The sequence below is a fragment of the Camelus ferus genome, chromosome 14 (genome assembly GCF_009834535.1).
Source record: "Camelus ferus isolate YT-003-E chromosome 14, BCGSAC_Cfer_1.0, whole genome shotgun sequence".
NCBI classification, from domain to species: domain Eukaryota; kingdom Metazoa; phylum Chordata; class Mammalia; order Artiodactyla; family Camelidae; genus Camelus; species Camelus ferus.
The window spans coordinates 24,607,766-24,631,005 of NC_045709.1; the positions used below are offsets into that span (position 1 = coordinate 24,607,766).

General features: G+C 56.5%; 2 protein-coding genes across 2 annotated transcripts in view; both read right to left on the minus strand.

Annotated features, from left to right (window-relative positions):
- LOC116668694 overlaps positions 1 to 13,375 on the minus strand; it is a 30,720-nt gene extending 17,345 nt beyond the window's left edge. The window contains exons 1-12 of the mRNA XM_032496811.1: positions 12,990 to 13,375; positions 12,728 to 12,898; positions 12,394 to 12,618; positions 12,029 to 12,155; positions 11,313 to 11,512; positions 10,471 to 10,683; positions 6,021 to 6,145; positions 5,170 to 5,443; positions 3,361 to 3,526; positions 2,537 to 2,681; positions 1,491 to 1,623; positions 995 to 1,156 (exon numbers count right to left, since the gene is read on the minus strand). Of these exons, the coding sequence (XP_032352702.1) occupies positions 995 to 1,156; positions 1,491 to 1,623; positions 2,537 to 2,681; positions 3,361 to 3,526; positions 5,170 to 5,443; positions 6,021 to 6,145; positions 10,471 to 10,683; positions 11,313 to 11,512; positions 12,029 to 12,155; positions 12,394 to 12,618; positions 12,728 to 12,898; positions 12,990 to 13,209 (2,161 nt within the window). The 5' untranslated portion in view covers positions 13,210 to 13,375. The remainder of the gene's footprint in view (positions 1 to 994; positions 1,157 to 1,490; positions 1,624 to 2,536; positions 2,682 to 3,360; positions 3,527 to 5,169; positions 5,444 to 6,020; positions 6,146 to 10,470; positions 10,684 to 11,312; positions 11,513 to 12,028; positions 12,156 to 12,393; positions 12,619 to 12,727; positions 12,899 to 12,989) is intronic.
- A 16-nt stretch (positions 13,376 to 13,391) lies between these two features.
- Positions 13,392 to 23,240, minus strand: part of LOC116668695 (multiple epidermal growth factor-like domains protein 6) — a 30,957-nt gene continuing 21,108 nt past the window's right edge. The window contains exons 26-35 of the mRNA XM_032496812.1: positions 22,659 to 22,808; positions 22,059 to 22,162; positions 20,774 to 20,988; positions 19,812 to 20,032; positions 18,708 to 18,854; positions 17,997 to 18,161; positions 17,435 to 17,586; positions 16,949 to 17,117; positions 15,055 to 15,163; positions 13,392 to 13,644 (exon numbers count right to left, since the gene is read on the minus strand). Coding sequence (XP_032352703.1) covers positions 13,392 to 13,644; positions 15,055 to 15,163; positions 16,949 to 17,117; positions 17,435 to 17,586; positions 17,997 to 18,161; positions 18,708 to 18,854; positions 19,812 to 20,032; positions 20,774 to 20,988; positions 22,059 to 22,162; positions 22,659 to 22,808 — 1,685 coding nt within the window. The remainder of the gene's footprint in view (positions 13,645 to 15,054; positions 15,164 to 16,948; positions 17,118 to 17,434; positions 17,587 to 17,996; positions 18,162 to 18,707; positions 18,855 to 19,811; positions 20,033 to 20,773; positions 20,989 to 22,058; positions 22,163 to 22,658; positions 22,809 to 23,240) is intronic.

Sequence of the window (23,240 nt, forward strand, 5' to 3'; positions counted from 1 at the left end):
AAACCAAACACAGTCTACTTCTACCTGGGTCAAGTGCCCGTTCTGTCCCAATGTGATTAAAAGCCTGGACTGTGCCGCACAGTGACCTATCCAGACACAAGGGCTGAAATCTCAATTTCAGGTACCAGAGGCTGAGATCTTCAGTCTCTCCTAAACCTCAGTCTTTGGGCCACTATCCTGTTGCTTTGTAGGGGCATCCTCTGTACTGACTTGTTGCAGTTATAAAGCAATTAGCGAGACAGCTTACGTTTGTAAGCTCTGCCCCATATTTTATCTCCTCAAAATCCATTCCTTAAAAAAAAGAGAAAAAAATTTATTGGAGAAAAGAAAGCCACCCTGGGGCTGGCTGCCCCCTTGCCTGATGGGCCAGCTGCCTGGTGTCCGGGGAGGTCCCTGTGGGTCCCACTACCCTGTGTGTGAGCAGATGGGTGGGGTGCCCATCCCCCGCATAGCACCCTGGGGAAGTCCAGGTGGGGAAATGGGAGGGCGTTAAGGTCTCCTGAGGGCTGGACCATGCTCAGTGCCTGGAGGAGGGTCGCTGAGCCGGGCTGGGGGCTGGGGGTGGCGAGACCCTCTTCTACCAGGGAAGCTGTTTCACGGAGGAGGTCTCAGGCTTGTTCTGAGTTTCCTGGGGTGGGAATCACAGGGAGGCAGACTTCAGCTCACTGTGGGGAAGACAATCCTTATAAATCCCAAGAAGGAGGGGCTGTCAGGCAGAGTTAGGGTCCAGCCGGCCAAGGCACAGAGCAGCCCTGCAGAGGGGCTGTGGCCCAAGTCAGAGGTCACTTTGGTGAGGACCCTCTGCTCCCAAGGCACAGAGTTCTGACAACCCCATGTTGCAGCTGGAGCGTATACTCCAAGATGTGTAATTGAGGCCCATGGTGAAGCAACCCATCAGCCAAGAGCAAGGGGGCAGCACAGGCCAGGGACTGGCTGCTGCGAGGTCACGGGACAGCCGGTAGGGGAAAGATGAGAGAGTCAGGGTGGGACTCACTGTGGGGAAGAATATGAAGCTGGAAAAGAATCACGTCCCCCTCTACCAGGCAGACCACTGGGTTTGGAATATGGGGGTGGATGCTGGGATCCTGGGGGACAGGGTACTCCAGGGCTGTAGTCCGGTGACGCCTTTGCTGCCGTGGGCTGGACACAGGTGGACCTGGGAGAGTTTTGAGGAGGAAATCTGGCGGACCTGGGCCTGTTTGGGGAGCCACACGCCCACCTTTGGGCCCCACCTGTCTTGCTTCCCTTTAAGGAGCAGTCCCAAGGCTGCCAGGGCCTCATCTCCCAGAAGACTGTCTTCCTACCTGAACTTCTGTGATCCCTGCCAGACTCTCATCTCCCCAACACCTGAGACAGAGCTGAGAGATTTCTGAGGGGTTTGAGGTGGGCCCATAGCTTCCCAGGGCTTCCTCTTCCTGGAAGCGTGCAGCCATGTGCGCCCCCCCCCCCCCAATCTGGGAAACCTGGGCTTGGAACCCCTCCCAGCTCACCAAGGAGGAAGGAGTCAAGCACGTCCCCTCTGGAGATAACAAAGCCAAGCATGCCGTGGGGGCCACACTGGACCAGATGGACCCTGGCGCTCCCTTGCAAGGACTGGTCTGGGCCCAGGGTGCTCACTGCTTCCTGAGAACGAAGCATAGCATTGTATACCCCAGGAGCGGGGACGGGCAGCGAGACTTGGGAGGGTGGACAGACAGAAACACAGACTGAGCCATTCAGCACAGCCCTTGCGATGCGGTGCCCACCCCCAACCTCCCTCAGGACATATTTCCTTCCTCACTTAGCTTGCCTAGGTGGCTTCCTGATCCCTAGGCCGTCCTTGTCTTCAGAAAACACCCCAGACTCAACTCAGGTCCCTGCACTGGGTCGTTGTTTGCCTCTTTTTTCTTTCTACCTGCAAACGTGCTACTCATATGACAACCAGAAACATCTCCCTATCACCTGAAACTGCTGCCCAGTCCCTGCCCTTTCAGTGGTGAGCAGACACACCACCCAGAAGCTCTGGCAGAAGAATACCTAGGGCGAGCCGGACCCACACCGCACTGGTCCTCTTGCCCCCACCTCGAAGAAGTAACTGAGGCCCTGAGACAGCCATGGCCACCTTGTAGTGGCCAGGAGATGGCCCTGCCTTGTGGCCAGAGGTCCAGGCGGGATAAGAGGCCCAGGTTTGGCTCCGGCAGAGTTCACACCATTTCTGTGACCATGGTGAGCGGTTTCACGCCTTTGAGCCTTGCTTCACCCTTTTGCAAAGTGAAGCTTCTGGCGTTCAGACTGGGTCGTTGATGTTGACAGAAGTTTCACCGCTGTCACCTGCTCTCTGCCCTTCCCTCCAGCCTGCAGACGGGACACTCACTCGGACAGCAGAAGACCAGGTAAGGAAGGCTGCTGAGCACACGGGCTCCCCCTCCGCCTCCTGGTTTCTTCATACTGGCGCTTGGGTTTCCCACAGCTGTGGGTGCCTGGGTGGCCCCTCTGCCCTGCCTCCAGTGGGCAGAGGCTGTCCCTCCATCCCAGCCCCTCCCTGAGCTGAGCTCACCCTCTGGACACTGTCCCCGGCTTTGCCCTTCACGCTGAGGACCAGCTTTCTGCCGGGTCCCCAGGCCAGGGAGAGCTGGGGGGCCCTGGCCAGACACTGGGCATCACAGAGCTCCTCTGCAGAGACATACTCCCGGCACTGGCAGCTGTGGGAGAGAGAGGGCAGGAGGCTGGCCCCAGCAGGTTCAGAGTAGCTGCCCACTCCCTAAGGCCCCTTAGCCAGTGCTGCCTGCTCTGGAAGGACAGGGACCTGCACTTTTGATGGAGGCCCTTGAAGGACTGGACAGCACACCCTCTTGCCCCCATCCTGCACCAGCCCAGGCATCTCCCAGAATGGGAGCAGTGCCTGGGACAAAGGCCTTGTCCTGGGTGGGAGCGTTTTACTTGGGGTGTCCTGCCCTGGAAGAGTGAGGAGGGACCCAGCTGCTCAGCCTGGAACACGCCTGCTTATTTAGCAGAACTCCCAGCACAGTGGTTCTCCCTCCACTGCCTGTTCAGGGAAGCTCGACCCAGGGCAAAGGGCAGCTGGAGGTGTAGAACTCAGGCCCAAAGCAGGCCCCTTGTGGCTTGGCATGAAGTCAGGCTCAGGCTCTGGGAGCTGCTCGTGTGCTGGGGTCCTCCTCCTCCACCGGCACCTCCTCAGCCCGGGCTGCTTGCCCTTGGCCATGCTGGCCTGGTGCCCTCTCAGGGATGCCCAACCTGCACCTTCTGGAAGGATTCCAGGCTGGGTCCTGCCAGCACCCTCCTGGAGGCCCTCTGGGGACAGTCAGGACATGCCTGGGGATGGTGGCTTCGCTCTGCTCATAGCAGCTTTGCGTCACTCACATGCCCAGTGAGGCGCTGAGCTCCCCACCCACTGGGTGGCAGAAGGAGGAGCAGTCGTGCTGCTGGGGGGACACGCACGTGCGGGTGGCGGCCAGGCGGATGTCTCCAGGCGAGCAGCGCTCCGCTACCTGCAGGAGGGTGTGGAAGGAGAGTCTTGGCTCGGGCACTGTGCAGGTTGGGGGTGCACCAGAGAACACTCCAGAGAACATTCCAGAGACAGAGGAAGGGTCTCTGGGGAACCAGTCTCCTCCAAGAGGTCATTTAGTCAACGTGCTAAGACTAGGGTTAGGCTGGAGGGTAGAGGGGACCCCACACAAGTAACAGGAGACAAGTCAGCTCCTTGGAGAGATACACGGGAGGGAGGTCTAGCTCTGGGGAGACTGACCTAGGTTCCCACGCCACAGCAAACATGACTTCCCAGGAAGTAAGTATGATGGGCAGGAGGGAAGGTGGGGGCTGGTCATGGTGAGACCGGTTTAGAGTAAGACTGAGGGCAAGACGCCCCAGAGGGAGGGCAGCCCAGCAGTTGGAAGGACCAGAGTGTCAGAGGAGCAGCCCAGCCAGGGGGGCAGGAGGGAGCAGCATCAAAGGAGCCGGTGCGCTGGCTGGGCCCACACTGCCCGTCTACCTCCGGAAGGTGTGAGTCCAGGGTGGAAGGGGTCTGGGGAGCTGCAGTCCCTTCCCTGGGGTCACGTCAGGGAAAACATGCTCCCTCCTGAAAAACCCAATTTTTTAGGCCAGTGGGTAGCCAGACTTTCGATCATGCTGCCCAAGACTGAAAATGACTGTGAAAAGTATTAGTCCAACATATGCTAGACAGTGTAAAAAAATACACAAATACAAGGGAAAATCTCATGAGAAGGAAATGAACATGAGCAGTTTTGATATTTCCTTCTTGGACCCCAGTGACTTGAGCACACCGATTTTGGGATGGGCTCCGTGAGGCCAGAGTGTTCCCTGTTCTCTGACCAGGGTAGTAGGGGTAACGGGTAAGGGAGTTTGCCCATTAAAATCAGGGGTGAGTTTTAGGTGCTACCCATGAAATCAGCCACACCTCTGAGGAGCTGATCCGTATGTGATCCCATGATACGTCAGAGGTGAGCCCTGCCTCTAAGTAGCTGAGTTTTGTCGATAACCTGGTTAGCTCTCTGCACTTCACTCTCTTCATGTGTAAAGGGGGCAGCTTTGACATTCCGGGGACCAGAGGCAGGCCAGGCAGTGTGTCAGGCTCCACACAGGGCACTGGGAGGCCACCTGAAGGCCTTGGGCTGGGCAGTAGCTCTGTGTGGGAAGGAGGCTGTCTCTGAGGGTGGGAGGGCTTGCATCTGCAGGGAAGTTCGAGAAACGGAGAGGATGGGGTAGGTTTGGTTTTCTTGGCTACGGGGGCAGGCGGGAGGGGGCCCAGCTTCTCACAGACCTGAGTAAGGGTGCTGGGAGCCAGGGCCGGGTGGCCACGTGAAGGACAAACGCCCAGACCTGTCTAGGGAGCAGCTCCTTGTCCAAGCTGAGCGCCCTCAGCCGAGCTCAGACTTGCAAGGCCTGGGAGCCAGGCTGGTGAGCGGTTTTCAAACGTCAGTGACTGTCAGAAACATTTGGAGGCTTGAGGAGACCCAGCTGCTGGGTCCTCCTCCTGGAGTCTCTGCTTCAGTCCGCCGGGGGCGGGGCTCAAGGATGAGCATTTCTGACAAGCTTCCAGGCGATGCTGATGCTGCCGGTGCAGAGACCACACCTGGAGAGCCACTAGTCCAGCAGAAGGAGGAGCAGAGCCTCTCGCACACAGGGGAGAGGGGCTCAGACAGCGAGGACTACCTGACTTAGGGCTCCAGGCATGTTGGAAGCCAATCAGGCTGGGGCCATGGCCAGGGGCTGTGACCGTCCTCCTGGGGGAGACGGTCACAGCCTGCCTCACCATGTTGGCTCTTCTCCTGTTTAGCAGCAGGGTCTGCAAGGGGGAAGGTAGACCCGCCTGGAATGGCACAGGTAGGGGAGAAGAAGGGCGGCGAGAGAGCAGGCGTTCAGGCTGAGCTCCTGTTGGACCTGGGCGGGTGGACGGCCTTGGGGTCCTGACTGTCGTCTTGTTTTTCTGTGGCTCAAATGCAGGATTAAGATGACTGAAATTGGAGATTTGGAGTCAAGGGGGAGACATCTGCTGATTGAGCCCGGGACAGCACAGGGGCTTCTATACCACATGGCTGTTTGGGCGAAGGGGCCCCCATACAGATGTTGCTGCCTTTCAAAAAAACGTCAGATCCAGGGCCTCCAGAGCTGACTATGAAAGGAGGGGTTCCTGGCTGCCCCCAGGGCCCTGTGCCAGGGAGGGGCATTGCTCCTGTTCTAGCGTCCCGTCCCACCTGGGACGTGGCCCTTCCTGCTGTTTGTGGCTTCTTGTTTCATGTGCTCCAGGGACAGACCCCTGCAGGGGCGACTCTAAGATCCTGTACAAGGCTGAGTTTCTGTGGTTCTCTGATAAGGAGAGACGTGTGTCTGGACCTGAGCTCTCTGCGGTCTTCCCATTTGTGCAGGAGCTAATCCCCGGGCACAAAGGGCTGGACGGGAACCAAACAGCCAACGGAGGTGCCTGGCACATAGGGCGGCCACCGAGACAGTGCTCCCCTCACCCCCCAAGCCTCCCCTCCCCGAGGCCCCAGTGCGCTCGCTACCTGGGGCTGACAGTCCTCGCCACTGCTGCGCTTGTCCTCGGACTCGTGTCCTGCCTGGCAGATGCAGGAACTGTCTGACTTCTGGAAGACCCTGTTCAGGCCTCGGCATGTGCAGTGGGAGGCACCTGGAGAGAGAGAAGTCCCCAAGCTCATCACAGGCTCCTGACAGGGAACCAGAGACACGAGGCAGCCCGGTAGGGCAATCAGACACCTGCCTTCATCAAAGTACTGACCTGAAGGGTCTCTGAGGGGAAAAATGAGCTCTTCCAAGTCTGACTTTGCATTAGAATTATCTGAGAAGTTTTTAAAAACATTTGTCCCCTTTAGACCAATTAAATGAAAATCTCTGAGGGGAGGCCGGGACATCTACCTTTTAAAAAGTTCCTGGAGACCTTTACTGTGCAGCCAGGGCTGAGACCTAGCCGTGCAGCTGAAAGTCCCTGGCACCTGTGGAAGGCGCTGTTCCTACCAGGGTCACACAGAACCTCGGGGGTGCAGGGGGCCGTCCTGAAAGGCTGGCCCAGGCTTCTGTCTCTAGGTAACGAAGGGGCGAGATCTGCAGACTGAAGGCCCCTCGAGACCTTGAAGGATGGCCTGGAATGCGTGGACGGAGCTGGGTAAGGAAGTTCGGGTTTTATTTGATTGACAAAAGGAGCCCAGGTGGATGTTCCTCTGGGAGAGGCAGTTGTGGGGAGGTCGAGACTGGGACCTTGCAGGGGACTGAGGTTCACTGTGGTTCTGGCCTGTTTGCCCCTGTTGGGATTGACGTCTGCTCAGGGAGATTAAAAACTAATCAAAGTTTAGCCCCTGCAGATACCACTTGGACATAGTGCACAGTAGCCAACAGATCCTCAGCAGAACTTGTTGACTGAATTGATTAAGGCTGAGATTTTTTGCCAACATGGTTACAATCTCCCCCTGCATTCCCAAATTTAGGGACCATTAACAAGAAGGAGAATTATTTTTACTGTAGAGAAGGATGGAAATTACTCAACCCTGAAGTGACACAGGGGGTTTTCTCCCACAGTCAGATTGTCAGCTCTCTCCACTACCCTGAAGGCTAGAAAGTGCTTTGGCCCATCTGGACCCGCCCCCCCTGAGTGAGACGTGGGCCCCATCATGATCCAGGGGTCTTCCATGTCTTCTCTTTGTCCAGAGCCGTGGGCTGCAAACCTGGGAACCTGGGTGCCGGGGAACTTCTTGGGTGAAGGAGTGACTAGGTGGGTGAAGGAGTGACCAGTTATGAGACCTCACCCTCAGTGTTTTATAATTCAATTATATTAATTTCCTGAATAACAATTTTTTAAAAAATTTTTCTTTTGCTAAAGAATACTTTGAACAAAAGTCTGAATGCTTGGTGTGGCATTCATGCCTATAGATTCGACCACAGATCTTAAAAGTATCATTTTAAATCTTTCCCCCACCATCCCAAGCCAGTGGGATTCTACTCATCCTCAGGTTCCTGTTTAAATACGTTTCCCAGAAGCTTGCCCTGATCCTGCCCTGCAGAAGCAATTTTTTTCTGATTTTGAACCATCCAGACCTTTAGGCTCACTTCTTGTGGCGCTGACACTCCTGCTAGTTCTTTTTGTGTTTTCTTCCTTCTTCCTGTGAGAACTGTCTTCGTATCTTTCACAGTGCCTCTGTGGCACTAACAGTTGGAAGCTAGTGTTTGTGGGCTGACCTTTAAATATATTAACTGAAAAACCCCCACCTCATCCTGAAAGGGAAAGAGGCAGTTTACAAATGTGCATGTACCTGCCAGACGTTTTTCTACCTTTGGCAGAGTAGCTTTTTTCAGACCCATCTTCCTATGACATACAACTAGAAAAGCCAGAAAAAAATACAGAAAACTTCTGTCTGAAGGCATAAAGAACTTAACTAAAGACTTAAGAAAAAGGGCGGGAACACCCAGAGGACCGGCCCACATTTGGGACACACCCCCTGAAAGCCGCTGGACTCTCAGTTGACAGGCTGAGATGCGCACAGCTTCACGATGGCCCTCGAGGCCCTGGGGACACCGAGAATGGGGGGTCTCCGGTCAACACCACGACCTTCAATTCGAGCCACTGAAGATCTGCAGTCAGGGATGCACTGACTCTCTCAAAACCTGGAGCCCAGGACTCCTTTTCTGAATCCCTGATGAACTGAGGGCTTTTGCTGCTACTGTGACTGCCTTCCAAAATGAAAGTGACTCCTCTATTCTGGAAGGTAGCAGCGTCCAGAACTGCAAAACTTCTCTACAGTTTTCATTCACAAAGCCGAGCATCCAACTGAAACAAACAGACAAACAAAATAACACCCACAGCAACAAAACCAGACATGCAAAAAACAGGAATTGTTAAGAAATCCAAAAAAACCCCACATGTTCAATTTAGGCTCCCAAGAGATCCAAATATTGGAGGTGTGAGACATGACATATACTTTAAACTGCGATTTGTATGTTTGATAAATCAAACGACAAGATGGAGAATTTCACCGGGGGAATAGGAAACTATAAAGGAATAATAGAAAATCCAGAACTGAAAGATTCAATAGCAAAAAATAAAATATCGTTAGATGCATTTAATAGCAGATTATATGGAGCTAAAGATAAAATAAAGTGAAATACAGGTCTGAAAAAACATCCAAATTGAATCTCAGAAAGAGAACATAAAAGATGAAAAATGCAGCAAACAACGCAAGAGACGTGTGTGGTAAGAAGAGGTAACATGTGTAACTGGAGATCCAAAAGGAAAGGGAAAAAAACAAGGCAGAGTAAATATTTAAAAACATAATGGCTGAGAATTTCACAAAATTAAAATACATCAAACCACTCAGGAAGTACTAAAGGAACTCAAGTAGGATTAACTCAAATAACACAAACAAAATTTGCAGGAAAAAACCCCTCAGTTTTATTCTTAAAAATCAAAGACAATGAGAAAATCTTAAAACTACTCAAGAAAAAGTACATTTAGCTGCAAAGAGCAAATATAGGTGCTTAAATAAGACTCCTCAACAGAAACAATGGAAGCAGAGGCCCTGGAAGCGTATCTTTGAAACGCTGAACGAAAATCACTGTCAAACCAGAATTCTAGCTCAAGTATGCCTTACGACTAAAGCTGAGGAGACATCTTTAGACAAACAAAACATCAGCCGATGACAGTTTAAAACCCTAATAGCATTTACAATGGCATCAAGATACACGAAACGCCCAGGAATAAAGCTGATTCTACGTAGGTGTAGACACAGTGCTGTTTTCTTCATTGTGCTCTGATCAGGCTTCTCAACTTCCACAAGATGTCCCACTCTAGTTAATACATTTTCCCTTTCTGTTTTCTAAAAGCGTTGTTGACTTCTTGTGTAGGACATGAGTTAAGAGTCAGAATTCACTGTTCCTAAGTAGATAGCCATGGCATGGCCCTTTTATTGAGGAAACACTCATGTTTGTCATCAACCACACATCTTATATATAGCGGGTCTGTTTGAGATCTGTCCTGTTCCGTTGGTCTTTTACCCTGTCCTAGTCAATGTAGCTTTATAATAAATCTTCATCAGTACTCTATGTCTCCCAACTTCATTCTTCTTTTTAAGATTGTCTTAGCTATTTGTGGCCCTGGAATTTCCACATAATCAGATCATATCCACAAAGACCATTGCTGGAATTTCTATTGGGTGGCATAGAATCAACAAATCCTTCGGGAGAGAGATGGTATCTTTATTATATTAAGTCTTCTTACCTTTGAACGTGGCTTAACTTTCCTTTCATTTGTGTGTTCTTTATTTTTGTTCATTTCGGACAGCACTTAGACAGGACAGTACCTGGTAATTGCGCTTAATACTCTCCTAGAGAAAGTCCGCCGACGTTCAGCCTCCATTAGGGGGCAGGTCTGCAACGAGCTAAATACGTATGATGTGGATGTCTTCAATTCCCCATTGTGGGACTATCTGGTTACTTCTCCTGCTTGCACAGTGGAGAATGGCTCACAGCAAAAACCACATGAAGACCACCTCTTTGAAATGAGGGAGGTGAGGAGTCAGCAAGGAGCCACTGGCCCAGGCCGAGAGCTGTACTGACAGCTCTGCAGCTGCCTCTACCGCATGGATTCTAGGATAGGGACGGGCTTGGGGCCTCAGCAGCGTCAGACCTGGACTGGACAGCCTCAGAGCGGAGATCCAGCTCCCCGACCAGCATGGTGCTGTGGAGCAGGTGGCTCAGCCTCTCTGAGTGTGTTCCTCACCTCACTCATCTACGTGTGGAAGTCACTGTGTGGACTCTTACTCTGTCCACACACACCACACCGAGACATAGTGTGGCTTCCGTAGAACAACTACACTCAACGATATGGTGGTTTTCTGAAACCACTGACCCTCAAAGCTGCAAGGGAAGGAGAACTGGTATATTTGGAGCTAGTATCTGCAGACAAGAGCAACCAGCCAGCTGCAGGCAGGCAGGAGCCCTGAGACTCACCTGGTGGAGAGAAAGCAGAGCTCCCGCAGGGGAGGCAGCCCTTCTGGCCTGGATGGGCACTGAAGGTGCTGGCGGGGCAGGGCAGGCAGTCTCCAGCTGCCCCCGCCTGGCTGCTGTTTCTGAAGGTTCCCGAAGGGCAGGGCCTGGGGCTGTGAGTCCCGGCAGGACAGTAGTGCCCCGCTGGGCAGGGCTGGCTCTGATAACTCTCTGTCCCTGGAGGGAAATGAGGGGAAGTTCTGAGCTACAGACTCCAGCTAAGGCAGGGTTTGAGCAATGGCAGAGGGAGTCCAGTGGAAGAATGACTTGCTGGGGGATGTGTGGAGGTGCAGGGGAGACAGCAGAGCAAATACAGGGGAGAATCTAGATTGTGGGGAGGACGGTGGAGGCCCTGAAACCGTTGTACCTATCCCCCACTTCCAGCAGTGCCCTCCCGACACCCGAACACGCCTCCGTCTCTCTCCGCAGACACAGGGCAGTGTGCCTGGCATCCCTCACAAGCTGGGCAGCCATTGTCTTATTTTCAGGAGCACCTGGGCCGCAGGCTCCAATATGCTAATTTGTGTGGTGTTGTGCACAGACTGTAATTTGTAGGTCTTTTAACCTAACATGAAGACAGATGCGGCAGCTGCCTGCTCTGAATCCTCCTCGACCTGTGTTGTCCCTGTGTTCTTGGGTCTTTCTCCGTCAGGTGGCTGGCCTAGCCGAGAAAAACTACAGGCCTGTCTCCCGGCACACTCCCCAGGACCCTGAGGATCTCTCCCTGCCTGACACCTCCACCACCTCACCAGGCTCAGCCCAGTTCTGACTCGAGGCCCAAGCCCTCCCTTGCTTCCCAAACTCACCCTGGTGGCAGCTGAATCCGGGGGGGCAGGGCTGGCAGGGCAGGGCGTCCAGGGCCCAGCTGCGGTAGGTGCCCGCTTCACAGAGGCGGCAGCAGGTCTCCTCAGAGACTCTAAGGCCGCTTCCATTCAGGGCCTCAGAGCCCCCGGGGCACGCACGTGCATGGGTGCTGCCCGGAGGGCAGTAATAGGGAAACACGCAGCTGCGCAGAGACACAGACCCCAGACCCGGGTTTCAAGCTGGTTGGGTCTGTGTGTGCCATTGCTTCTCATCTCACTAGCAGAGCCCCAACACTCCCCAGGCTTGGGCCGTAAGCTGGCGGGGGGAGGGGAGACTCCGATGTTACCCTGGATAGGGGGCTCTGGGGTTGCCTTGTGTCTAATGGGGCCTAAGCAGGTCCGGGTGCCTTCTTGGAGAAGGCTGAGCCACGTCCAGGTGACCAGACTGGATTTCCTGCACTTTCACTTGCTAAATCTGACCACCCCACGCAGGATGGCCCTGGAAACCGATGAAGGACATCTCAGTGCAATTTGCTCCGTCATCCTCCTTCCCTGGGACAGAGGCAGGGACAACCAAGCAAAGGGTTACCTGTACTTGTCTCTGAGCCCTGCTGTTTGGCCTGAATCCTCCGGGAAACTGAAAGGGTGGACCCCTATTGGGAGAGCCTGGAGGCTGAGACATGGCGAGGAGCCTCTCACTGATGGGAGAGGGTACTCACAGCTGCCCGGGGCCAGTGTAGGTGGAGGAGCCAGCAGGGCAGGTGTAACCCCCAGGACAGAGTGGGGGGATCCCAGTCTGGGGTCCACAGTAGGAGCCAGCTCTGCACGTGACCTCAGCCACAGCACCTGCGGGAGGCAGGAACAGGCATCGTGGTCTTGGGGAGGTCCGGGTGGTGAGACCCAACCAAAGATTGGGTGGACCTTGGTAGGCTGGGCAGCTGGTTTGCGAAGGCAAGCAGGTGGCCGTGGGGTTTCTGCCTGATGTGCCCTGGGCCTCCTGTGTGAGCTCCTGGCCAAACCTCAGGGGTGAAGGTGTGAGGGCTGGGGGCAGGGCTGGGAGGGAACTAAGGGCTGGCAGTCTCACCTGCAGGGCACTCAGACCCCGCTCTGCAGGGGATGGCAAACACATTTGCGTGGCTGCTCAGCTCAACCCCTGGGCAGTAGTAGCCAGCGGGACACAGCTCACAGTCTTCCAGCGATGATGCCCCTGGCTCTGTCCGAAAGGTTCCCGGTGGGCAGAGGAAGACACCCTGACCACCTGGACACCAGTGGCCTGGAGGACATGGGTGGTCTTCGAAGGAAGAGAGACCTGGGGCAAACGCAGCAGGCAAGGAAGCGATGCCTCACAGGGCCTCCTGATGGCCTCTTGACTCGCCTGCCCAAAGGTCTGAGCATCTGGCCAGGACATGACCTCTCACCTGGGGATGGGCAGTGGTACCCGGCAGGGCAGGGGAGGCATTCTGCCAGACTCTGGGCCCCTTCTGCTGCCAGGTAGGTGTGTTCAGGGCAGGCCTGAGGGTCTCCTGGGTTGGTCTCACTACCTCCAGGGCAGTAGTGGCCGGCGGGGCAGGGGCGGATGGCCGTGGTCCCTGGAAAGCAAGGGCTGGGCTCACATTCCATCCTCCACCCCGTGCCTTTCTCAGGACCAGCGCTCTTTGGGCTATGGCACAGCTGCCTCACCAGCTTGGCACCAGCGCCCGGCGGGGCAAGGCCCACAGTCCTCTTGCTTCTTGGCTCCGGGGGCTGTGGCCACAGTATGAGGAGGGCACAGGATGGGTTCTCCACTGCCCTCTGGGCAGTAGAAACCTGAAGCACAGAGGGTCATGTTGGGTTCCTTGGAAGGCAGGGAGGCTGCTCCACTGTGGCTTGTGGGGAACAGCACCAGGACTGTGGGGCGCATGTGTCCAGGGGTGGTCTGGGGGTTTCCACTGACCCAGGAGCTGAGAGGTCTGGGTGTCAGTCTTGGCTCCCCTCGCCTCTGCACTTGCCCAATCAGTGATCAGGTGCTTATCACATTAGATGCCACATACATGCGGTGCAGGTAATGACATACATACGCATATGCACATACCTCCTAGCTGTTCAACACCTGGGATCAACTATTTTTGGAGTCTGTGACACAAAAGATCCTTTGCCCGGCTGGGACTTGTGGTCGCTGCCTCTTTCACACACCACAGGCAAGAAACGAGCATGGTTACCTGGTGAGCACTGCTTGGCACAGAGCTGTCCCTGGGAACACGTGGTCTGGGGCTCCCTGGGACCTGGTGTTGTCACTTCAGAGGTCCCAGGTGGGCAGAAATAACCAGCAGGACATTTCCCCAACACCTGTCCACCTCTGGCAGCCAGGAAGAGGGGAGAGAGAGTGACACAAAGAGGATGGAGGGCCCATCTGACCCCAGTGCCCCAGCGCCAGGGGAAGCTTGCCCTGATTTTGGAGTTTTGCCTTTGACCTCTGCCCCGGGAGCACACGTGAATACATCCAGGTATACGATAGGAAAAGGATGAGACACCTCATCTAGCTGTAAAACAGGGCATGAGGCTTACACCCAGGGGCCCCGGGTCCAGCGCAGCACCCGAAGCCCCACCCCTGTGCAAAGTCCCGCAGGGGCTGGGTTCCTGGGTGTCTTCTCTCCACTGCATTTGTGGAGCCCCGGGGATAAAGAGCAGGACCCGGGCAGGGCTGCCAACAGCAGGACAAGCCCCTCCAGGAGAGGCTCTGTGGCCCTGCTGCACTCACTGTGGGATGAGGAGGGAGAGGACGGCAGGTGCTCCACCTGCTTTCCGCTCAGTCTCCAGGGAGCACTTGGGGCCTGCCAGGGACTGAGCCCTGGAGACACCCGTCTTATCTCCAGCTCTGCAGCAGGAGAAAGCAGGCCAGACCTCAGGACGAACTTCCCGAGACAGGGAGAGGCGCCTCCAGAAGGGGACCCTGAGGGGCCCTCTGCTGTCCCCTGGTGCGTAGTAGAGTCCACTTTGAAGCAGGTACACCCCTGTCAAACGTCTAGCAACTCCTCTTCTGATGAGCCCTCTTCCCAGTCTCCAGAAACTGCCTTTAACAAATGTTGGGAGATTTCCCTGGACCAGAGACCACCAGGGTGCTTTCATTTTGTCTGTGAGTCTCTGAATCCCAAGCATAGAGTCCTTGCAGTGATTCCTGCTGCTCCTTTGCACAGATGGGTAGGCCAGGTGCAAGTGTGCACGTGCCTTACACACAGTGGACGTGTGTAGGACATTCTGGTGGAATTTGGGCCCTAAGGCCTGCTCTCTGATCATTCTGTTTAAAGACACTATGTATTGTCTCTCCAGCCCAAGCAATTCCGAAAGCTACTCTCATGGTAGAGAATTCAGAAATAGGGGTGCAAGGAAGCACTGTCCATCTTTCCCCTGGAGTGTATGGGCAGGACACTGGTGTCAGCTAGAGGCACCAAGCAGTTCACTTGTAAGGAGCTGCCCCTGGTTTTGCAGAGCAGAGCTCTTTTCATTTCCTACGGAGCCTCCCTCAGTTTGAATATATTTTATTTTTAAATCTAGATCTGTGCTGATTGTCCTGGCTCTCTTTACCTGTTCAGGCCTGTGTGGCCAGGTGGGACTGTGGTCTCACAGAAAGCCCCAGCCCCTTACACATTAGCTCCCCTACCCACAGTCTGGGGGCCTTGGGGCAGGCCCGGGGACACCCATGGCCTCTTCCCCCAGAGGGTGCACTTTGCTGGCAGTGGCAGGTGAGTGACTCTGGGCTGTTACTGACCTGCAGTAGTGACCAGGGGGACAGATGGAACAGTCACCCTCTTCCCGGAGGCCCAGCGTGTCCTGAGGAGTGAAGGTCCCTAGAGGACATGGAGGCGGGGACCCCGTTCCTGGAGGAAGGGGAGCAGCTAGTGAAAATGGGCAGCCCAAGGCTCGGGTCAGACCCGTGCCTCTGGACCTGCCCGGGCCCGTCAGTGTCCTGCTGCCCCTGATGGTGCTGAGTTTCTCGTGCTGCTTTCCCAGAGCCGATGAAGTGATGACACAGTGGTGACCTCAGTCTCTCTCCCTGTGATTATTGTCTCTTTATAAGAGTAACTCCCTGGTGGAGGGTTTTCAGATAGCAGTGAAGCTATTTTGGGGAGAGGGGCCATTCATCTAGTCAATGGGATCACTGAGCTGCCTACCGTGAATCAGACACTGTGGGCTCTCTGGGACTGAGCTGGACCCGCATCTGTCCACACATCAGCGCATCTCATTTGAAGACTGCCTCCTCTCTGACCTGCCCTCTGTCCTCAGTGCCCTGCTGCCTGGCCTGGGTGGGTGGGTGTGCCTGTGCTAGTTCCATCCTCCTCCAGCTCGGCACCCCCCAACGCCCTCACATCCTCAGCCCTCATCCTGGGGGTGTCCTCTGGCTTTGCCGGTCTCAGTGTTTTCTTGTGCACGTGGGCTGTGCTGGTAGGTACCAGTGCATACGCCTTGAATGGAAATAGAAGGAGGAATTTCTCGACAGGGTAAAAGGTTTACAGGGAGCAGCTAGATCTACTGAAAAAAATCTGACCAGGAGTGGGAGTAAGAAGCTGAAAGGTGTGAGTTTAGTTTGGGGCCGTTGAGAGTAAGAGAGTCAGCACCTCAGCAAGGGCGGGTGAAGGTCTGTGTGGTGGGCCTGAGAATCCAGGGCAACGGTGCTCCTCAGACAGGGGCCATCCTCCCTGCGTGTGTGTGTGCGTGTGTGCAACTAGTACGACATGTAATCATCAGGACAACAGCCCAGGTTGTTTGAACTTGGGACATTCTAAATATTCATGGGTAAGAGGTCGCTCATTAAAAGGGGCATACCTTTACACCGTACTCATGGGAAGAACAAACGTATGCACCACCTGTGGATCAGACCCCTGTAATGTACTCACCCTTCTAAATTGGCAGGACTTTCTCCCCCGTTTACCTAATACATGATGAGGATTATGAACTTTTGTGGACACCTACTTGTCTGCTGGGCTGCCTGAGGACGACATGTGTGTGTGTCTGTGCGTGTGTGCACGCATGTGCATTTGGGTGCACATCCTGTGTGTGCATGTTTGTGCATCTGTAGGCGTGTGTGCATGTGTGAGCTGTGTGCTCCTGTGTCTTGTGTGCATGTGCACTGTGAGAGTGTGCCTGTGTGTATGTATTTGCATGTGCATGTGTGAGTTGGTGGGAATATGGGCTCGCGCAACGTATGTTCTGGGTTAGCAAACTGGTGGTCATTGTGGCTCTGCTGTCTTACTTGCTGCTTCCCCAGTGCCCTGTCACCACCACAGGCCCTTCTCCCTGCAGAGCTTAGCAAGCCCTCCCTAGATTGTCGACCCAGATTGGCACGGGCGATGACAACTGTTTGCCATCGTCTCTGGTCCAGGTGCTCTCTCAGGGGCCCTGGCTGAGTGTGGGGAAGAGGCAGGACACTGAGCATGGGTGAGTCAACTGATGGAGAGAAGAGATGCAACGGTCTGGGTGGGAGGGTGAGGTGGGGTCGGGGGAGGGAGGACAAGGGCTGTGAGTGTGCTCTTCACTGTCTCCCCATTGCAAACCAGGGATGGACTTTGAATGAAGGAATGGATAGATGAATGAATGAATGAATGAATGAAAGGGAGGCATGGAGGGAGGGAGGGAGAAGGGGGAGTTGGAGCTCCTGGGCATACCAGCTGGGCAGTAGGCATGTGCTGGGCAGAGCGTGGGCACTCTGCTGCCAGGATGTGGACAGTGAAAGCCAGCTGGACACTGCAGGCAGGCGTCTGAGCCCAGGGAGGGCTGGTACTCTCCTGGGTGGCACAGGGCAGGCCAAGCAGCCCCTGGTTGGCAGAAGTGACCCTGGGAATTGAACAAAAAGTAGCACCTCTGAGAGCCAGGCTGGGTGTGGTTTGGGTGCCCAGGGGCTTGGGAGGGTCAGTGCCTTATCCTCCCTTCTGGTTGGTTCAGGCCCTGGCGACTAGAGTCCGGGAGACCAGGAGGCTGGATGGCGCAGCTGGGGAGAGGATCAGGGTCTAGGAGATGGGGGAGTTGAGGTCCCTCTGGTGAGGCACTGAGAGCTGGCCAGTGGAGGGTTCCAGCTTGAATCCTGGGAAGGGAGCCCTGGCTTCCCCGGGGGTTGGTGTTTGGGCCCCCTCCCGCCACTCCCCGGGAGGTACCTGAGGGCAGAGGAGAGCCATGGGGCTAGAGGCACTGGGGTCCGAGGGACATTCAGAGCCAGCCACACAGGAGCCAGGGGGAGAGCTGAGGCCCAGGCTAGGGCAGAATGAGCCAGCTGGGCAGGGCCTGCAGCTCTCCTCAGAGATGCCACCTGGATAGAGAGGTTCCCTCAGGGAATATCAGCCCCTGAAGACAGACCTCCCACTGCTCGGTCACCGATGTCCCCTGGGGCCAGAACGGAGCCAGCACAGTGTGTGTCCAATGAAGCAGCTGTTGGCCGGGACCTCCCTTGGGCTGCCGATGGCGCAGTCTGGCATTTTGCAGACAGAGCCCTGCCTTGGGCACAGCCTGTCCTGGGGGTGTAGGCCCTCACATCCACACCTAGGCACAGCCTGTTGCCTGGACCCCACCCCAGCCTGTGTCCATCCCAGTGGGAGCCCCAGAGACCCTGGCCAACAAACGGTCCTGTGGTGCTGTTTGTGTCTGCTCCTCGGGGCTGGAGGGGGTTCTGAGGGAGGAGCGGCCCCCCGCTGGGAGGGGAAGCACAGACCAGACACTCACCTGGGCTGCCCCTCGTCATTCCCGCGGGGCAGGGTACAGGATACAGAGTCCCCTGTGGGCAGTAGTGGCCACGAGGGCAGGGCCCATTGAGGGGGAAGGCAGAGATTCTCCAGGGAGTGGGGCTGGCTGCACCCCCCTCACAGTAGTAGCCGGCTGAGCAGGGTCCTTGAACATAGAGAGATGTAGAATGTTAGGGTGGCAACAGAGACCCAACCAGCTGCCTGCACTATGCAAAGCCCATGTCCTGCCCTTCCTGCCCTCAGTCCTGGAGAAAGACAGAAGTTAAAGTAGGAGGAAGGAAAAATGCAGGGGAACCAGAGATTAGTTCCACACGGAGCCCAGGGCGAGGGGTGACAACAGGAGACAGCAGTTGTGGGCACTGCTGCGTACAAGGTGCCACTCTCAGCTCCTGATCTGTAAGGACCACGCTCTCCTCAGCACCATTTTACAGGGGAGGAGACAGGCCCGTGAGGTTAGGTGACCCGTCCAGGTCTACACTTGCACTAAGTGCAGAGCCAGGGCTAGAAGCCCACTGGCACCTCTGGGAGCCCCGCTCTCGGCCACAAGGCTGAGGCGCCTCAGGAAGGCAGGAAGGAGCAGGCTTCAATGGAGGAGGTGGCAGGAGGCGGCCAGTCCGCCCCAGACCTATGCTGTGGTCCTGCCGAGGCACATCCTGGGGGAGGCTGTGCTCTGCTGGGTTGCCGTGCTTACCCTCGGGCTGCCCGTTGCCCTCCCCAGGGCAATACCTCCCTGAAGGGCAGGGCTGGCAGGCCCTGGAGGAGAGAGTGCCTTCTCGCGGGTTCAGGGTTCCCTCTGGGCAGGGAAGAGGAGAGGGCGTCCCTGTTGGGCAGTAATGACCTATGGGGAAGGCCGGAATGAATTAGCGCTGTGTCCTGGCCCCGCACGGCTCCCTGACCCCACAGTTGGAGGGCGTGGAAGAGGGCATGGGTGGGGTGCTGGCCCAGGAGGTGGGAGGAGGCCGGGAGGGCTTAGAATCCAGGCAGAGGGGCGGGGGCTCTGCTGGAGTCCTGTCTGGGGTGTGCCTGTGTGTGCACTTGTGCGTGAGTCTGTGCAAGTGTGTGCACACAGGGACATCAGATCTGAGGTTCCCGGGGTCGTCACTCAGTGATGAGTAATTATGTGTGTGGTCTGGCTCTACAGGGCTGAGAGAGGAAGAGAGTTTCTTGTCTTGGAGGAAGTGGGGTCATGTACAGACCCCAGTTTTCCTCTGGAGAAGTGGCTGCCTTTGGAGCACCCCCAGCAGGCAGCCTCGCCACCCAGATCGCTGTGGCGTCTTCTCTGGGGGCTTCCTGAGCGGGGCCCCTCTCCCGAGGAGGAGTGCTCCCAGGCCCTCTGGCCTCGCCTTGCAGACGGATGGAGGCCACCCAAGGACAGCAGCACTTAGCGGCAGGGCGGGGACTGGCCAGCACACCCTGCCTCTTGGGCCTGTGCTCTCTCCTCCGTAACTCAAGAGAGTCACCTCCGGGCCCTCGCTGGAAACTTGTGGTGAGCAGGAAGGAATGGCTGAGAGAGGCCTGTCGCAGACCGTGGGGCAGGACTGGCACCCCAGGGGGTGTGCTTCCTCGATGAGCTTCACCCCACGTCCTTCCTCTGCAGCACAGTTACCCCCACTTCATGGGTGGGCCGCTGGCTGCTGGGAGGGCTGAGGCCTTGCCATGAGGCATGGAGACTGGGAGAGAGCCGAGCCCCGGGAGACAGGGGTCCCACCTGTGGTGAACCCTGAGCTGCACCCTCCATTGTGGTCATGCCCATGTCCCTCTGTCCCCAAGAGACCGGCCTGAGGGCATTCACTACCTTTGGGGCAGGTGGTGGGCTCCACGGTGGCAGCCTTTTGGCAGTAGGTGCCCCCTGGGCAGGGCAGGCAGGTATCAGCTCCAGGCAATGGGCTGAAGGTGCCAGGTTCACAGGGCAACTCGCTGTGGGCCCCTGGGGGACAGCGGAAGCCAGGAGGACATCTGTATCCGTGGGTTCCATCAGAGGGTGAGGGGACAACACTGCCTCCCAGGCAGATGTACCTGAGAAAACGGAGAAGCGTGGCTGAACTTCCTCCAGCACCACCTTGGGGTCCTAGTCAGGCTGAAGGCGAGAGCCAAGGGTGGACTTTGAAGCCCCAGGCTATCAGGGCTGTGCTGAGGAAGGCCAGTGTGGCCACAGCCAAGGGCCATCCCTGGGATGAAAGGAGCTCCCCAGGTCCCTGAGATAGGAAGCTAAGCAGCAGGGCCTCAGGAAGACAGTTCTGGAAAGGGTCTGACATTTTCCAGAGTAAGCATGACTTCCCTCTCCAAATGTTCTCTGTCCTCAGGGCCCCTGAGCAGATGGGCCAGGTCTTCCTTTGCACAGGACCTGGCCGGAGCTTACTGGTGCTCATGGCCAGTCTCCATCCAGCCCTTTGGGCTATGCGGGGGATGCACCTGAGTCAGAATCTCAGACACCTGTTGGCAGAGTGTGTTGGCCAGTGGGATAAAAACCAAGGCCTGGCAGAGGCCACAGAGTGTGTAGAGGCCACCCTGGGGGCGAGCACACCCAGAACTCCTTGGACCTTGGAAGGTTAGTGCTGTGAGGGTCAGTGAGGGTGTGTCCAGTTCAGCCCCGTATCTGAGGGATGGCACACTGGAGGCCCACATGCCTCAGGGAGATAGTCACCCTGACCTGGGCTCCTCAGGGGGTCTGGGGAGAGATCATGGGAACTTAGGATTGGTATGACTTGAGGAAAGCCTAAGCTGGGGATGCCCCTCCCTCCTCAGGCCACTGCTCACCCTGCATCACAGGTCCCTGCCTCCAGGATGTGCGACAGCCCAGGATGGCTGCAGTAGTGCCCTGCAGGGCATGGCTGGCACTGGAGCCCACTGGCCAGGCCTGGAGCAGAGGAGTAAAACCCAGGCAAGCAGGGCACTGGGGAGCCTGTTCCCCTGGGGCAGAAGAAGCCAGGGGGGCAGATGTCATTCCCAGAGAGTCCAGGAGCCTCCACCACCTGTGCATCCAGAGAGAAGGAAGAAAGGACATGAGGGCAGGGCTTGGTCCCAGGCTGCAAACACCACTGCTGGCTCCTGGGGGAGAAGACGTGCGGAGTCAACTTAAATGAGGCTACTTTGCAAATAAAAATGTTACCTGCAAAATCTCCCTTAATTAATATGTGTTTTTAACTGTGCCAGCGGAAGCCTGGGAGGCTGGTCTCGGACATCTGGGAGGGGCCTCTTACTTCCTAAATCATAGTGCTGACTCAGTGGACGCCCCTCCCTCCCTGGCTCATCTCCCAGCCCAGTCTCCTGTCTGGTGTTGCTGTGGAATCAGTGACTTCCAAAAGAAGGGGCAGTCTCTGTTCTAAAGAGGACGCAGTGCCCAGAGAGGGCAAGGGGCATGTATGCTCACAGTCACGCAGCCAGTCAGTGACAAAATGAGGATCAGAGACAATTAACCAGCACACCAGCACCCATCTGTCCATCTGTCTGTCCAACATGGGTCCTCGCATCTACCTGCCTGACTGACTCCACTGCCCTGCTCTGCAGAATAATCTAACATACCGATGGTCGCTTTCTCGCCATGTGGCCTTGAAAGTCCCTTACCCCATGGGTTCCTCAGTTTCTTTCTGCCTAAATGGGGTCACCCTGGGGCCTCCCACGGGGCCACTGTGAGGCCTGCAGTTTCAACGCGTGTACAACACATGACGCTGCCAGCACGTGTGACTTGCTAATATTGCCATGTGTCTCAAGCCCAAGTTGCCATGTACTGGAGGGAGAGCAATTTAAAAGGAAAAAAATCACTGCCATTATGATGGCCAGTTGCCAAGGGTTGTGAGACGCTGCTGGTCTCAGAGACGGTAAATGTGAAAAAGTGGCCCATCTTAGGGTCTGCACCAGGCTCTGCACAAGGCCCTGGGGACACTTAGGTGAGGGGGGCCCTGCCCTCGGGGTGCTTCGACCCTGGTGGGAGAATCAGGCAGCTCAGCAGGCACCTCAGCCAGCTTTGTGGTCCAGTACACACATGGGTGTTGCAGGGCGGACTCTGCCGCCTGTCTGGGGTGCTGTGCCCAGCTCTTAGTACCTTGTGTTTGATGGGGGTGGGAGACACTGCTCCCCCTGAGCAGTAGTGGGCGGAGTGGCAGAGCCCCGATGGCTGAGACAGCCCTTCTGATGAGCAGAACATCCCTAGAAAAAGCAGACCCAAGGGGCAAGTGACAGAGGGACTTCCCTCACCTCCCTCCTGCTCTGGCAACAGCCCTGCCGCCCCTGGGCTGTGCCCCTCCCACCTCCCCTGCCCCCTCCCAGGGTGCTGCTCTAATGGCCAGACACTCGGGGAATGAGGGGCAGTCCTCTTTCTCCAATAATACCAGGCCTCTGAAGGGGACATGGGTTGGCCTTGTCCTGAGCCCTAGAGGGCATGTGGGCTGGACTGGGGCACAGGGCAAGAGGAGGCCCTGGGAATCCAAAGGACGGTGGGGGCTGTAGGCCTGTTGAGGGTTGGCAGGGCCCAGCCCATGTGTGGACCTGACCTTGCTGTCCTTGATCCGGCCACTGGGCTCGTGAGGTGCTGCCGTGACAACATGGGCCCAGGGGACCTTTCGCTAGCCCTCCTACTTTTCCTCATTCTCTCCTCAGTTTCTCAGCCTAGGCTTCCCGAGGGCCCACATCAGGGTCCACGCACCTGCTGGGCACAGCTCGCAGTCCAGCTCCGCAGCAGCCCCTTGCCTGGGCCTAAATGTCCCCCGAGGGCACGGGTGGGCAGTGGCGGAGTGGGAGCCGGGGGGACAGAAGTAGCCCCGGAGGCACAGTCTGGGGCCACTGGCCAAGGGGCCTAGGGGCAACGGCAGGGTCAGCCTGAGTTTGTGGTGGGAGACTCAGGACCCCCAGGCTCTGAACCTGCCTTAGCCCAGGCCCTCAGTCAAGGTGCTTTATGCTTTGTCTAATTTCTGGGCTTGCTAGCTGCCACGGGCCCCTCCATGGCTGACTGTCTGCATTGTCCAGGAAACCTCCGTGGGCCCCTGAGATCTCCAGCCCCCAGAAGGCCTGTCTGTTGAGCATAAGCCTCCCTTTCTCTAGGACATGGCATTTGCCCATGCTGGTCATACTACGGCCGCCCCCCTGGGCTTGCTCAGTGGCTTGCGGACCCCACTGCGCAAGCTTCTCTATCCTGCATTTAGAGATGGCCCAGGCCATCACCGGGGAAACTGAGTAGGGCCATAGCCAGCTGGATCCTAGGGGCTGGATCTCAGACTGTCCTGTCCTG